Source organism: Delphinapterus leucas, chromosome 1 (assembly GCF_059928025.1).
Source record: "Delphinapterus leucas isolate spDelLeu-1000000601 "Yukka" chromosome 1, BTC_Dleu_Yukka2, whole genome shotgun sequence".
Lineage (NCBI taxonomy): Eukaryota > Metazoa > Chordata > Mammalia > Artiodactyla > Monodontidae > Delphinapterus > Delphinapterus leucas.
In genome coordinates this window covers 72,210,424-72,227,062 of record NC_143129.1, presented here as the reverse complement: position 1 = coordinate 72,227,062, position 16,639 = coordinate 72,210,424, and the positions used below count along the sequence as shown (strand labels likewise).

At 38.8% G+C, this 16,639-nt stretch overlaps 1 protein-coding gene across 1 annotated transcript in view; it reads left to right on the top strand.

Moving 5' to 3' along the window:
* The window catches only part of HSD17B7 (hydroxysteroid 17-beta dehydrogenase 7), a 32,069-nt gene that overhangs the window by 5,304 nt on the left and 10,126 nt on the right, over positions 1-16,639 (top strand). Inside the window, exons 3-8 of the mRNA XM_022563281.3 lie at positions 427-519; positions 1,605-1,719; positions 6,909-7,103; positions 10,688-10,792; positions 11,711-11,767; positions 15,192-15,290. Coding sequence (XP_022418989.1) covers positions 427-519; positions 1,605-1,719; positions 6,909-7,103; positions 10,688-10,792; positions 11,711-11,767; positions 15,192-15,290 — 664 coding nt within the window. The remainder of the gene's footprint in view (positions 1-426; positions 520-1,604; positions 1,720-6,908; positions 7,104-10,687; positions 10,793-11,710; positions 11,768-15,191; positions 15,291-16,639) is intronic.

Genomic DNA, 16,639 nt, shown 5'->3' with positions numbered 1-16,639 from the left:
TGCTCTAGTGGATATCTTGGCGTTCAGATTCCAGCACTGATGGATCAGATTATATAGATTTCACTTGTCAATGAGGGAAGATGTGAATTAAAAAAAACTTTCTAAGAGCAGAAGGAGAGTGGGTTTAATAGAAAGCTGCTTCAGTGCCTTGTTGGGAGGACTAAGCTGGAAGGAGCATTGATCAGAGAAGATTGGACTTCAAAGCCCGTTATAGCTCTCCAAATTCTGTTTGAAGCCACCATCAAAAAAAAGAATACTCAAATATTTACCATGGCTAAAGAAAAACTGTTGAGAAAGTAATACTGATGCTTTAGCTTGCTATGGCCATCTTTTTGGTTCAGAAAGTACTTTCTGTCCTTCATAGGCCTTCTTTATTCTAGTTGCTCAGAGAGATAACTAACGATCTTTTCTTGGTTTTACTTGCAGGTTTCAGAGATTTGACTATGTATATCTAAACGCTGGGATCATGCCTAATCCACAGCTAAATATCAAAGCACTTTTCTGTGGCCTCTTTTCAAGGTAATTTCCGTCTTCTAGGTGAACTGATTAGAAGGAAGGTGTTTATTACTTTGCCTAGTTTTGCCCTCAGTAGGATAACTTGAGATGAGGGGGTGTTGAGAAGAATGAAGACAGAAAGGGCGTGTTGCAGCCATGTCATGAAAGAAGGTTTCATCTTTGTGAGGAATGTTGCAAGTCATGATTCTTACTGTGTTCTTGGTCCCCAGGACATTCTGAGTGGTTGGACGTTTTGGCAGGTCAATTTTGGTCTGCCTGACTGTGTCTGTTAGCAAGAACATTTCAGAACTAGGCAGAATTGTCAGTGAGACTCTAATACCCAGGAAGGCAACCTGAGAAGCATTTCTCAGCTGTATGCCAGGTGCCCTGACCAGTAGGCTGGGGAAATGTACAGACCTAAATACCTTCCTGGGAGATTCTCTATATGCATTATTAGAGTGGCTTCCAAAAATGTTTAACCACAATGTACAGTAAGAAATAAATCTTATTTTGTGACCCAGGGTACTTATTCATAAACAGATATTACTCTCAACTGCATGCTATTTCCTATACTGCTACTTTTGTTTTACTTCTCTACCATTAAACACAGCCCTACACACAAAATTCCACGCTGGTCTTGACCTACGACGTAGATCTCACAGCAAATCAATTAGTATATTCGATGCTTCAAGAATTCCTGATAATAAAACAGCCTGTTTAACTTTGTTCAGCAGTTAAAAGTCAGTGTTCAGGGGATGACTTTTTCTTCTTGGCGTAGCTATTTTTTCCCCAGGGCAGCTGACTTGTAACCTGGTTTGGAAAGAGGTGACGAGAGTTTTTGCAGCAGGTTTTTGAGAGACTCAGGTTCCTATTGGTAGTATGAGCTATAACTATGTAAGTCCTTCTGTGAATTGGGGCAAGAAAGCATTTTTGCATTTGATTTAGTACTCATGATAACCCACTCTGAGAAATAGGTATTTTTGTTCCTGTTATTACAGAATCAAGGAAAATGTAGTTTTAGGGTGGGGGAAGGCAGGAGGGGGTGTCTGTTTAGTGTCTTCAGTTAAAAAAGCTTTAAAAAGTCATGCAATTGTCTTCTACTGTTTCAGAAAAGCGATTCATATATTCTCTACAGCTGAAGGAGTGCTGACCCAGAGTGAAAAGATTACTGCCGATGGCCTCCAGGAGGTGTTTGCAACCAATGTCTTTGGCCACTTTATCCTGGTAAAAAGGCTTTGGGCTTAATAAGCCAACACTTAGTACTGTGATCCTAAACACTTGCACAGATAGATCACAGTGCTGTTTTGTTAAGCTCATTAGTTTATGGCTAGCATTAAATCTTCGCGTGTTTAAATAGGGTGATCACTCTACTCTTTGAAGACATTGCTTAAAGCAGCCTACTGGTATATTTTTTCTTTTGACATCAGCTTTAGAGATCGGAGAGAAAGTAAGGTATAAACACACAAGCACCTTCAGAAACAATGTACAGAACTGAGTAAGTGCACCAGTACCGTTCTAAATGGTCTTTGAAACTGGGCTTTGCATCAGATAGGATGGGGTGACAGGGAAGCCATTATTAAACACTACTTCATGGTTAATCTTTTACTATCTTGATTTGTGATTTTTTTTTAAGCATCCAGTCTGGTGTGTCACAATTTCAGGCAACTATAAAGTTAAGCAAGGGATGTGCAACTTGTCTAGGTTGTTCTGTGCTTTTGCCTCAGGTTTAATCTCATAGGACAGCTTTAATATATAGATTCAGTAATGGCCAGATCTGTTGCCAGTTGCTTTTAATTCCTTGGTGCTAGAAGAACTCCTTCTAATGCTGGGCTTGCTTGCATAGAACTTGTATCTCTGACACTTTTATATACATGATCACTTTTTTCACCTTAAACCTAACTTCCCTCAAAATTGGACCTCCTTGAGGACTAGCCTGTATATACATAATTTAAGATATACATAAACATTGGAATATTGTGAAACCACTAAAAGAAATCAGGTAAATATTTTGCACTTACATGGGATAGCCTCTAGTATTTCATTATTGAGAAGAAATAGCAGGTTGTAATTTGTATGGTGTGATCTCATTTGTATAAACAAACAAAAATATGTATCTTTACACATTGTATATACATGTATATACTATTTCTAGAATGATACAGATGAAATTGGGAACAGTGGATACCTTTGAACTGGGGTGCCAGAGCATCAGGAATGAGTGGGAGATTCATGTTTCATTCTAGATCCTTTAGAATGAAACATGAATCTTAAAAAAATATGTGGTATTACCTTTTCAATGACAAAAGTTCAGGATGGGATTGAATTCTTATATGGTCATGTTTTATAACTCTACAGGGATTCGTTATCTAATATTTCCTTTATCTTTTCATAATCCTCTCCTCTTTTCTCTCTTTTCAAATTATTAAATTAATTGGCAATGATAGAGGGTAAGTTAATTGTTGCTGTTAATAGTCTGTTAATTTTTTGATGAATCTATTGTTTAAAAAATTAAGTTGTTAAGGATATCTAGTATTGGGGTAATCCAGGTTGGGGGAATGTCAGAGGAGAGTTGTGGCCAAAGGCACAGTTATTACAGGTGTCCTTGTGACATGACTTATCCTTGTGTATCCTTATATAGGTAGGCCTATCAGCAGGGGTTTGGGGATTGATTTATCAAATAAAATGATAGGAAGGTTTATGATGCCTTCCACTCTCTCCAAATTAGTTTTAGGAATCTTACAACTTTTTATGGATCACAAACTTGGATTCTATGTCCAGATGTAAATGCATTATATAAATGGATCCATCCCCAGTTTGATTATAAATGACCAAACCTTTAGGGCTGTTAAAAGAGTAGAGAGAATTTCTGTAAAGTTCCAGGAACAGTGCAGTATTACAGTTGTGGAACCAGGTAACTGATTTAATCTCATGTTCATGAGTTCTCTTGATTGTGTTTGATGTAAATGTTCATTGCACATCTGGAAGCTTTCCTAGATTTTTCTTTAATAAAACTTTAGTTTTAGGATAATCTTAGATTTATAGAATTATTGCAAAGAGAGTTCCTGCATACACTATGCCCGGTTTCCTCTATTATTGACATCTTACATTAGTATGGTAGATTTGTCACAATTAGTGAACCAATATTGATACATTACTATTAATGAAAGTCCATACCTTATTCAGAACTCCTTAATTTTGTGTGATGTCCCTTTTCAGTTCTAGCACCCCTTCTAGGATACCACATTACATTTAATAGTCAAATCTCCTTAAGCTCTTCTTGGTTGTGATTGTTTCTCACACTTTCCTTATTTTTGAAGACCTTGACAGTTTTGGGTTTACTGCTCAGGTATTTGTACATGGTCCCTTGATTGGGATTTGTCTGTTTTCCTCATGGTTAGATTTGAGAAAATGTGTTTTTAGGAAGAAGACCACAGAGATGGAGTGCCATTCTCATCACATCCAATCAATATGTTTTATCAGTATTGATGTTCTTTTTTTTTTTTTAAACATCTTTATTGGAGTATAATTGCTTTACAATGGTGTGTTAGTTTCTACTTTATAACAAAGTGAATCAGTTATACATATGTTCCCATATCTCCTCCCTCTTGCGTCTCCCTCCCTCCCACCCTCCCTATATCACACCCCCTAGGTGGTCACAAAGCACGGAGCTGATCTCCCTGTGCTATGCGGCTGCTTCCCACTAGCTATCTATTTTACATTTGGTAGTGTATATGTGTCAGTGCCACTTTCTCACTTCATCCCAGCTTACCCTTCCCCCTCCCCATATCCTCAAGTCCATTCTCTATGTCCGCGTCTTTATTCCTGTCCTGCCCTTAGGTTTATCAGAACCTTTTTTTTTTTTTTTTTAGATTCCATATATATGTGTTAGCATATGGTATTTGTTTTTCTCTTTCTGACTTACTTCACTCTGTATGACAGACTCTAGGTATATTGATGTTCTTTTTGATCCCCTGACTTGAATCAGTGTTTGTCAGGTTTTTCCACTATTAAGTTACTTGTTTCTTTCTCCCTTTACATACTGTACTCTTTGGAAGAGTTACTATGTGTAGCCCACACTTAAGGGGTTGTGCTTGACCTCCTTAAGAGTAGAGTAGCTATATGAATTATTTGGAATTTTTCTGCAAGGGAGATTTGTCTATTCTCCTCCACTTAAATCTTTATCCAATCACTTATTTATTGACCTATTATTCCTCAGTAAAACTGAAAAAAATCATTTGTTATATCCATGCAGATTCATGGATATATATTTTTCTCCTTTGTATTATAAATACTACTTTATTTTCTTGCTCAAATTACTTTAGTTTGGGCCATTGGGAGCTCTTTCAGTTGGAACCTCTGTATCTTTTTTAAAAATTTATTTATTTATTAAAAATTTTATTGAAGTACAATTGATTTAGAATGTTGTGTTAGTTTCAGGTGTACAGCAAAGTGGTTCAGTTATACGTACATGTATGTGTGTGTGTATATATATATATACACACACACACATATCTTTTTTTTTCAGATTCTTTTCCCATATAGATTATTACAAAATATTGAGTATAGTTCCCTGTGCTATACTTGTTGGTTATCTATTTTTTATATGGTAGTGTGTATATGTTATTCCCAAATTCCTAATCTATCCCTCCCCACCGACCTTTCCTCTTTGGTAACCATAAGTTTGTTTTCTGTGTCTGTGAGTCTGTTTCATAAATAAGTTCATCTGTATCATTTTTTTGGAATTTCACATATAAGTGATGTCATATGATATTTGTCTTTCTCTGACTTACTTCACTTATTATGATAGGTCCATCCATGTTGCTGCAAACGGTATTATTCCATTCTTTTTTATGGCTGAGTAATATTCCATTGTGGCATATATATATATATATATATATATATATATATATATACCACATCTTCTTTATCCATTTATCTGTCAGTGGACATGTAGATTGCTTCCATGTCTTGGGTATTATAAATAGTACTTCAATGAACATTGGGGTGCATGTATCTTTTTGCAGTATGGTTTTCTTCAGATGCCCAAGAGTGGGATTGCAGGATCATATGGTAGCTCTATTTTTAGTAGAGCTCCTCCATACTGTTCTCCATAGTGGCTGTACCAGTTTACATTCCCATCAGCAGTGTAGGAGGGTTCCATTTTCTCCACACCCTCCCCAGCGTTTATTATTTGTAGTCTGGTATGAGGTGACACCTCATCGTAGTTTTGATTTGCATTTCTCTAATAATTAGCGATGTTGAGCATCTTTTCATGTGCCTCTTGGCCATCTGTATGTCTTCTTTGGAGAAATGCCTATTTAGATCTCCTGCCCATTTTTTGAGGAAACCGGGCATAGTGTATGCAAAAAAAAAATTTGTTTTTTTTGATATTGAGCTGTATGAGCTGTTTGTATATTTTGGAAATTAATCCCTTTTTGGTTGCATCATTTGCAAATATTTTCTCCCATTCTGTAGGTTGTATTTTTGTTTTGTTTATGGTTTCCTTTGCTGTGCAAAAGCTTTTAAGTTTAATTAGGTCCCATTTGTTTATTTTTGTTTTCATTTTCATTACTCTAGGAGGTGGATCCAAAAAGATATTGCTGCAATTTATGTCAAAGAATGTTCTGCCTATGTTTTCCTCTAGGAGTTTTATACTATCTGGTCTTACATTTAGGTCTTTAATCCACTTGGAGTTTATTTTTGTGTATGGTGTTAGAGAATGTTCTAATTTCATTCTTTTCCATGTAGCTGTCCAGTTTTCCCCTCACCACTTATTGAAGAGACTGTCTTTTCTCCATTGTATATTCTTGCCTCCTTTGTCTTAGATTAATTGACCATAGCGGCGTGGGTTTATTTCTAGGCTTTCTGTCCTGTGGAACCTCTATATCTTCGACGTGCCCTCATCATTATGGCTTTTCTGGTTTTGTTTTGAGCACATCCTTTCTGGCATCACATGATGTTTAAGACTCATCTTACGTATTTCCTATCCCAGTCTTAGAATCAGCCATTTTCCTAAGGAGATCTGTTTCCTTTTATTGGAGAATGGTATTAGAAACCAAGGTCTGGGTGCTTATTGCTGTTGAGATAGCATTTGCTTCTAGGCTCTCTCAGCTAACAGAGCAAGGATGTATCTATGTGCATACTAACCCATTTATGTATAAATATCTGTAAATATTTTGTATGTAACCATCTGGATCTTTATTAAGCTAATCATGAGTTCACACTGATGTCTCTGACTCTAATCCCTTACCACATAGATCAGTCTAGTCTCTTCTCTTGTGTACCTGTGTCCCACTCTACCAATGACATACCTGTTCAATTCTCGTGTACATTTATATTGGTTTCAAAATTGTTATCTTGTACTCCCCCAGTATATATTGATACATTTTTTGTTTCTTTTATTCCTCATTCAGATTCGGGAACTGGAATCTCTCCTGTGTCATAGTGACAGTCCATCTCAGCTCATCTGGACATCATCTCGTAATGCAGTGAAATCTAATTTCAACCTTGAGGACATCCAGCACAGCAAAGGCCAGGAGCCCTACAGCTCTTCCAAATATGCTATTGACCTTCTGAGTGTGGCTTTGAACAGGAACTTCAACCAGCGGGTGAGGCCTGTCTCAGTGATACGGAAATGGCAGGGCAGTGATTTCTGAACTACCACTGATTTCCTAGTAAGATGGCTGGCTTTCTAGTGACTATTGTAGTTTAGAAGATGAAATATTGTTTCTTGAGCAGGATTGCTATGAGGACAGGATAAGACATGATGAAGACTGATAGTTGGTTTATAGGAAAGTTTTAGGGCCGAGATAATTAGCTCCTGACCTTTTAGATATATGGGGGTCCACTCACCATTCCATAGCTCTTCAGGAGCTATATCTTATATAACAGAATGATACTACTAACAATGTCAGTAGTTACTGTTAAGCATTTGCTATGTTTCAGGTGCCGTCCTTTTTATCTATGTATGTCATTTAATACCTTCCCCATCATAGTAAGGTAGGGCTGAGTATTCCCATTTTCATATGAGGACACGAAAGATTGGAGCCCTTAAGTCATTTACCCAGAAGTCACGCAGCTAGTAAAGGGTAGAGCTCAGAGTTGAGCCCACGGCTAACTTCATAGCTTGGATTTTTCCCACTAAGCCATGCTGCCACCCAGTGTTTATTATATCTGATGTTATAGGACAGTTGGTACTTAGAAAGCCTTCTGGAGAGTGGTGACCTTTGGTGAGGCTGCAGAGCTCTGTCTCTGTGAGGACCCGGGTTTTGAGAGCAGCTGTTGTCAGTCGTGCTGGCTCCTTGTGTCCTCTGTGGTCTGGAACTTAGTGCTTCTTTGTGTGTCTCTCTTGCCCAGGTCTAAAATCTTAACTGGAAATCTCTGGTCTTTCCCATGGGCATTTTCCTTTGTTTGCTTTGACTGTGTTTTTTGAGTGTGGGACTGGGGAGAAATTTAATTCCACTGATATTTACAAAAGACTGACCATTTTTAGGGTACTGGCTCAGGCTCAGAATCGAGGAGGAAGGAAAAATAAAAAGACAGTGCAGAAACTATCTGCCCTTAAGGGACGTTCTTTGATCACACTTTAGGTACAGCAATCTAAGCCTTACGTAATGGTCTAGACCTGGTTGATTCTGCAATGGAGACCTTCATCAGGTGGAATTCTCACTTCTGAGAACTGGCTCTTAGAATCAAGCCTCTTAGTGAAGAGGGTGGTATAAAAGTAGAAGCTATGAGCATATTCTCTAGAAATGCATTTGAATCCTTGCTTTGTCACCAGCTTTGTAAACCTGGACAAATTATTTAATCTCCTTGTACTTCAGTTTCCTTATCTGAGAAACAGGGATAATAATAGTGCCTGCCTCAGATTTGTCGGGAGGCTTGAATGATGGGATTGGTACGAAGCAGTCACAGCCATGCTTTGTGCTCAGAATGTGTGTGTGTGTGTGTGTGTGTGTGTGTGTGTGCGCGCTTGCGTGCGTGTGTGCATGTGTCTGCACACATGTGGGCGTGAATGCGTGGGGGGTGGGAGGGTGTGTGCTTGTGTGCATGCATACATGTGTGAGTGTGCCTATCCACATGCACACGTGTGGGTTTTTTTGGTGTGTGCATATGTATATGAACGTGATTGTACATGTGGTGTGTGTGCTTGGGTGTGGGTGTCTGTGGTCACGTGGTCTGCACCTGTGTGTGCATGTGCTTATGTGTGTTTGTGTGTTGACTGTTCTTGTTATTATTTGAGCTCAGTGTGTTGGTCCAGTTGTGAGCCTCCTCCTGAGATTTCTTGAGATGTTTAAAAACTTGTCACAACTGCTTGTCCTCTGGAAACTCCCTTTTAGGGGTAAGGTCAGAGTGGATTAGCTTCTCTTTTCATAATAAGCTCTGGGATTTTGCTTGTCTCAACTGTCAAATAAGTTTTGGGATTTCATCTTTTATAGAAAAGGGAGATTTAGCTAATGCTGCCACCTCCTAAAATCTGTGTGATTGTTTTGCAGCCTGTGATTTTTCTCCTTGGCTTTTATGAATAGAGAAGTAGCTAATAAAGAACTACCTCCCTTTGAAGGCTTGTATGACTGGAAATGTTGTTAGGTCTGTACAAGCTACCTGAAAGACCAACCATCCATGAATGGCCCCTCACACAGGCCTTGTGGAAGTACTCAGGGTCGTCACACACATTCCCTAGGATTAAACATGTGGGGTGACTGTAGTCTTGGATAAGACGGCCTCCTTGCTTGTTTCTTTTGTTGCTTAATGTCAGAAAGTTGTATGTGTTGGAAGCCCTGGATTTTAGTTCACAGATGTCTTCATTTAGGGCTGAAAAGGCCCTAACTGTTCCTGGCTAGTTCTCAGAATAAGAAATTTTCCTTAGCTATCTTTGGGGCAAAGTATTCTTGGGAAGAATTTTTGGTCTCTAAGACTCCTGACTTTTTTCAGAGGACTGTTGGTAAATCAGGGGGACTCTCGGGGGCTGGATTATCCGTGTCAGGCACCTCCAGGCCCTTGCAGCACTGAATAAAGGAAGAAGACCTTCCAGCTTTTGATGCTCAGGGTACTTTCTGTCCACTGAACTGACTGTGCTACACTGGCATTTTCTATTTTTGTTTAAAAGAAAAATAATAAGATTAAAAGTAATAAAAATATGAATTAAAATGGTCAACATCAAAATAAGGTAAAATGCAGTGAAAATTGAACCAAATAAACTAGTAAAACAAATCCCAGTGCTCCAAGGATTACTAAAGACCACCCAGGGCCTCTTCTATTACTAATACGTGTCGTATGTTAACTGGGGCTCTCTTTATAGAACAGATCTTTCTAAAATGATGAGTCCTGGGCTAAGAACCTGATTTAGAGATCTTCAGTTGGAGGAGGTCTTTGTGGAACCACACACAGCCCTCATTCCTCTCTGATGCCAGGAGCTCCCAACTCAAGCTGGAGATATGGACCTTCTATACCTGCAGGGAAACAGACACGGTTGAGGTTTAGTTGTCTGTATTTACTAGATCAGAAACTTCTTGCAGGCAAAGACTTTACTGTGTATGTCTTTTTTTATCTTAACTGCTTATTATTTTTTTTAACATCTTTATTGGAGTATAATTGCTTTACAGTGGTGTGTTAGTTTCTGCTTTATAACAAAGTGAATCAGTTATACATATACACATGTTCCCATATCTCTTCCCTCTTGCGTCTCCCTCCCTCCCACCCTCCCTATCCCACCCCTCCAGGCGGTCACAAAGCACCGAGCTGATCTCCCTGTGCTATGCGGCTGTTTCCCACTAGCTATCTACCTTACGTTTGGTAGTGTATATATGTCCATGCCACTCTCTCGCTTTGTCACAGCTTATTTTGATTGGTCAACTGATCTTCAATTAAGCTAATAACATGGAAAACTCAGGTAACCAGGTCCTACTTTTCTCGGCCAGCTTCAAGCTTGGTTATTCTTTGTTCTCTAAGCTTCTTGAGAATAGAGACTTTATCTTACTATTTTTTGCATCCTGAGTGCCTCTCATTGTGAGTTCTCAGTACATGATTCTTAAACTGAAATGGTCTACCCAGCTTCAAGGACAACTTAGAGCATAAATCCTTGATGCCCTGGCTTGCTGGCTCATTTGTGTATCTCCTTTATTAACTAGCACATAGGTGACTCAAAGTGTATTGAATTAAAATTAATTGCTACCCCTCTTTGTGTTCCCAGGGTCTGTATTCCAGTGTAGCGTGCCCAGGTACGGTGTTGACCAATTTGACATATGGAATTATGCCTCCCTTTGTGTGGATGTTGATCATGCCAATCATATGGCTGGTAAGTGATGAATACTTCTTGTCTTAGTTTACTTAAGCTGTTCGAGTTGGAACCAAAAAGTTGTGTTTAAGGGTTGGGAAATAAGAAATTGAATCTAAAGGTGGCAGAATTCCATTTCATTCAAGGGTTTTGACGTTACTTAGTATGCAATCTCTGCTTCATACTACCTGATATTCCGACTGTACCACCATCTGAGTGTCCACTTTTCTATAAGGGAATGTTTCTTTGGTCATGCACCATAGATCCCAAGAGTTCTATGATTATATAATTTTGGGAAACCTGTGTTCACATATTATTGAGAGGTATATTATGTCTCAGTAATATGTTATATACGCCTCAGAGACATATTAATATGTCTTTTGTTACCCAAGCGTTATTGACTAGAGACGTTTCAATATTCATAACAAATTGCTGGCTACGGGCATTAGTTTCTGCAAAAATCCTCTGGTCAATAACGAGTTAAACGATATCAAACTGGATTTCTCTGAGCTTTTAATCTAGTCAGATGCATTAAAAGTTCCCCAAAAGTGTATGATTGTGCATTGTATGATCATAGAATCATGTTTTTGCTTGTTTGTTTTGTATTTTGAGCATCTTGCAGGACCAGTGTCCTCCAGCACACATTAGAAAATGTTGCTTTTAGGAAATGTCCCTCCCTTGTAGAGCTCAGGAAAAATATATCCCTCCGTTATAACAGGCAGAGAAAAAAGATGAGAAGGAAATATGCCTTCATGTTAAAAGTGGTTGATTGGAGTAATGGAGATTAAGTGATATTTCTTATTTAGATTTCTTTATTTTTTGAAACTTAAAAAATGCTCTATAATAAGAAATGCAGGTTGTCTTTTATTAATCTTTAAATGAATAATGCTTTTGTGACTCTAAACCACCACGAAATGACTATGGTTTTCTTTTTCTTAGTTCCGCTTTTTCGCAAATGCTTTCACGTTGACACCATACAATGGAACAGAAGCACTGGTATGTTACTAGAGTTTTAATATATTGTATTCACTTCACAGATGTAGACTGTAAGTTCACTGGTTTAGAAACAATCTTAACAGAAAAGATAAGAGAACAAGCTCTGAATAATCAAGGTCCTGTTTAGGACTAAGTTCTGAGCATTAGGAGTGAACTTTGAAAGTTTAGTATGTTTCATGGCACTGGATACCATGGTTGTGGGGACAGCACTTCTGTAGAAGCAAAATACATGAGCAGCCGGAGGAGAGCACAGCGTGGAATACTGCAGCGGCAGGCAAAGCAAGACGGTGGCTGGGCAGTCAGTGTGAGATTTCCTGTGGAGAAGGTGTGTTTCATGGGTCAAGAGTAGAGGCAACGACGTCCAGCTCCATTTCCTTATGGGAAGGTTCTCTTTTCTCTGTTAATATTCGAGAATCGAGTTGTTACTTTATTAGAAAACAAGTTCGTTTCCTTAAATCGCACATGTGTGGATTGCATGTGTTTCCTCATCAATGGCAGACATTAGTAATGGATCATAATACTCTGTTCTGTTTACATAAATGATGTCTCTGAGTGTTTTTCAACTCAAGGCCCAAAGACATCCACTACTAATGGATCAGAATCATCATACAAGATGAAATTTATTTGTCCTCTGTGCTTTACACCATCTGGTTGAAATTCTATTGTATTAAAGTCAGTTCTGTGTGTGTGTGTGTGTCTCCCTCACTCCATTTAGCTCCCTCAGGATTTTTGCTAGGCATCTTGAAAACCCGAGAGCCTAGCACTGTAGTGCTCATACTTAACAGATTCTTAAATCGTAGCTGAATTGAAATTAAGGCAAACGTTAAGGGAATTGACTTGGCACTCTTCTTTTGGTAAACATTGCAGAAACAAATGCATTGATTGTAGAGACACACAGTAGAAGCAAGTACTTTTAAACTAATTTTAATTATTTCTTAATGTATATGTCAAACTATTTAAGATAATGAATAGTCCTTTAGGGCACTCATTCCACACATTTATGTCACTGAAAATCAAGTCTAGAGGTCAAGTATATATTGAGTGTCGGTGGTGTGGAAATAGAAGTCAAAATCTAGTTAGAAGTCAAAGTATTAGAAGTTACTAAGGAGCTTAGAGTCATGTTTAGAAAAAAAGAATGAATAGAGAAAATAGACAAGAAAGTAAGACATTCTGTCATCTGGTGGCAAGTACTGGAGGAATAATCAGAAAGGAGGATCACAGTGGGGCTGGACTAGTCGGAGGAGGCTTTGCTTGCTGAGTCGGGCTTAATCCGGGCTCTGAAGGATAGGTTGGATTTGGATGAAATGAGCAGCATGACCCCAGTGTCACAGTTTTAAAAGTTTGTTGTGACCCTGCTGTAATTTCCTTCAGTGTGGATGGGTAGGAGGTAATTACCACTTAGTGATGGTTATATATGCTGGTGGATGCAAATGAGGGTTTGAGCACACCACATGTGTAGCAAGAATCTCTTCAATCTTTGGATAAGTTTTATCTCCTTAAATGGTTTGAACCTGAGTGGCCTAAAGCACAGTGGTTAAGAATGTGCTATATATAATTCTATTACTATAGAATTATAGTAATTCTGTTCAAATTCCATTTCTCCAGTTTCTGGCTGTGAACCCTTGGGCACATGTTTTTCACTCATCTAAGCCTTTTACTATGAACTATAAAATAGGAATTATAGGAGTAAATGAGAGAAGGCTTATTGTAAAGGATTCTGTGTATTTCAGCATTTGAGATTTTAAAGAAGACCATCTTAATGAAAAAAGTATAGTTCTGGCATGAGAACCGACAGATCAATGGAACAGAAGAGAAAGTTGAGAATAGGCCCATAGCATACAGGGATTTGGTCTATGATAATCATGGCCTTCCAAAACAATGGGGAAAAGATGGTTTATTCAGAAAATAATAGAATAGGATCTTTTCTTCTTACCTTACTGTCAAATAAAATTCTAGGTAAGTTAAAAGATCCATAAAAATTAAAATATATAGTTACTAGAAAAAAATACGGGGGGTGGGGCACTAAGATCCTACAGGCTGCTTGGTGCTGCCAAAAAACAAAAACAAAAACGGGGAAGTTATAAAATAAGTTAAGAGTGTGGAGGCTTAGCTACGCCCAGTAACCATAAAAGAAAAGACTGAAAATTTTGATTTAATAAAAGTAAAAAAATTTTACGTGACTAAAATTCTCACTACACATATACTCGAAAGAGTAACCACAAAGTGGAAGAACACCTGCTACTCATACCATAGATAAAGGGTTACATTTTCTTAATATCTAAGGAGCTTCAAGAAATCAAGAAAAACAACCTATTGGAACAATAGGCAAAGGACATGAACAGAGAGTTTTGAAACTGTTTTAATCATATGAAAAGATGCCTAATCTTACTGCTACTAAGAGAAATGCGAATTCAAACTATAATGAAAAACTGTTTTTCAACTCTGATTAGCAAAGATTAGAAAGTTTGATAATGTACTGTATTGACAGTGGTCTAGGGAAATAAGCACTCTTCTACATTGCTGGGGGAGAGTAGACTCCTATAGCCTCTATCAAGGACTCTTTGACAAGATCATTCAAAATAATAAACACACATACCCTTAACCCAGCAATTCCATCTTTGATATTTATCTTATAGATGTACTCAAATTTATATGGAATGATGTATTCATCATTCATCACAGTGAGGTTTGTAATAGCAAAAACTGGAAAGAACCTCTAGGTCTAGCAGTTGAAAACTGATTATATAAAGTATGGCACATCCATGAAATGGAATACTGTGCTACTTTAAAAGAGAATAAAATTTTCATATACTGATTTGAAAGTATCTCCAAGGCCTGTTCAAGTGAAAAATGCAAAGTGTGGAGTAGTGTGTGTATTTTGCTTCCGTTTGCATAAGAGAAATGGATATATATGTTTTTAAGCAAATAGATTTCCTTAGAAGAATATACAAAACAGTAGCATGAGTGTTTGCTTCCAGAGAGGAGAACTGGGTGGCTAGAAAATTGGGGAGGAAGACTTATTACCACGTACATCTTTTGAAAGTTGTACGTGTGTGTGCTTATCTATTAATAAAATATCACATCAGTGACCTATACTTTACTGTGGCGTGAGCTGAGTATCCACTCTGAATAAGCTCCAGACCACATGCCATGAACTTTAATCTGGGGATTAAGAGAAGAGACAGCTAAAATATGGTTTTTTGCTTTGAATAAAAATTTTCACAGGATGCTATTAAGCAGGCTGCCCTACTGTCTTCCTTCGAATTATAGTAGTGGTTCATGAAGGCATCACAGTGAGCTGATGCTGTTCAGGAGGACTTTTAGAATTTGTCTGGGGCTCTGTAAAGTGCTGATTGTACATCCCCTCCAGCCTCACTCACCTTGGGCAGAAGAGAAGAATCACTGACACCCTCTTCTTTTCCAGGTCTGGCTTTTCCACCAAAAGCCCGAGTCTCTCGATCCTCTGGTGAAATATCTGAGTGCCACCACTGGCTTTGGAAGCAATTACGTAACGTCCAAAAAGGTAAATGTTTCCTTTGTTTCACTGAAGAGGTTGCTGCTGGGTTCCTGACCAGCCCTACCAGCTGCCCAGCTTCTCTCTCCTGGGGCTCCCGTCTCCGCTCGCTGGCATCACATGGGCCTGTTTTCATTTCTTTCTGCTCTCTCCTGCCTCTCAGCCATGGCACACCTTCTCTCCACCTAAACTGCTCTTACCCTTCTTTCTACTGATTCATTTCTACTGTTTATCTTTAAGATCACAGCTTTCACGTGACCTTTTGCATCAGGTCAGATGCTTTCATGCTAGGCTTTTTTGACCTCTTATGCCAGTTCTGTGTAGTATTCATTCAGTAGCGGGCCCCCTTGTCCAAGGATAAGCTCCATGAGGAGGGGGAGATTGCACCCCCTTTCCTAGCGTGTTCCCTTGCACATGGCAGGTGCTCAAGAAATGTGTCACAAGTTGGATGAAATATAAAGCATCTTTCTGAGTGAAGTTAGCTTCCCTTTGAGTGTTCAGTTCCACTTATGACAACTGTTAGCTTTAATAGACTGGTGTTTTGAAGAGGTACGGGATGGAGTTTGGAAAAAAAATGAATGCTGTGTTTTGTAGACTCTGTGTAACCTAAAATGAAATTAAACATAGTTACAGGAGGCTTCCCTGGTGGCCCAGTGGTTAAGATTCAGCACTCCCAATGCAGGGGGGCCGGGGTTCGATCCCTGGTCAGGGAACTAGGTCTCGCATGCCACAACTAAAAATGATCCCGTATGCTGCACCTAAAGATCCCACACGCGGCAACGAAGATCCTGTCTGCTGCAACCAAGATGCGGCACAGCCAGATAAATAAATAATAAAAATAAACATAGTTACATATTAGAAAAATGAAAAAAGTTTTATTTTGACCCTGTAAGGATTAATTTTGTTGTTGTTGTTGTTGTTTTTTGGCTGCACTGGGTCTTCGTTGCTGCGCGTGGGCTTTCTCTAGTTGCGGCGAGCGGGGTCTACTCTTCCTTGCAGTGCACGGGCTTCTTATTGCAGTGGCTTCTCTTGTTGCAGAGCACGGGCTCCAGGTGCGCGGGCCTCAGTAGCTGTGGCTCACGGGCTCTAGAGCACAGGCTCAGTAGTTGTGGCGCACGGGCTTAGTTGCTTTGAGACGTGGGATCTTCCTGGACCAGGGCTCGAATCCGTGTCCCTCACATTGGTAGGTGGATTGGTAAGCGGATTCTTAACCACTGCGCCACCAGTGAAGTCCTAATTTTGTTGTATTTTTGTCATGAGTAAGGTTTACTTTAGCTTCCCATTTTTCACTGCCTATCTTATTGTGAGGAGGAATCGGCATAAAATAAAATTAGATTGAAGCAAATAAGTTAGCTAAG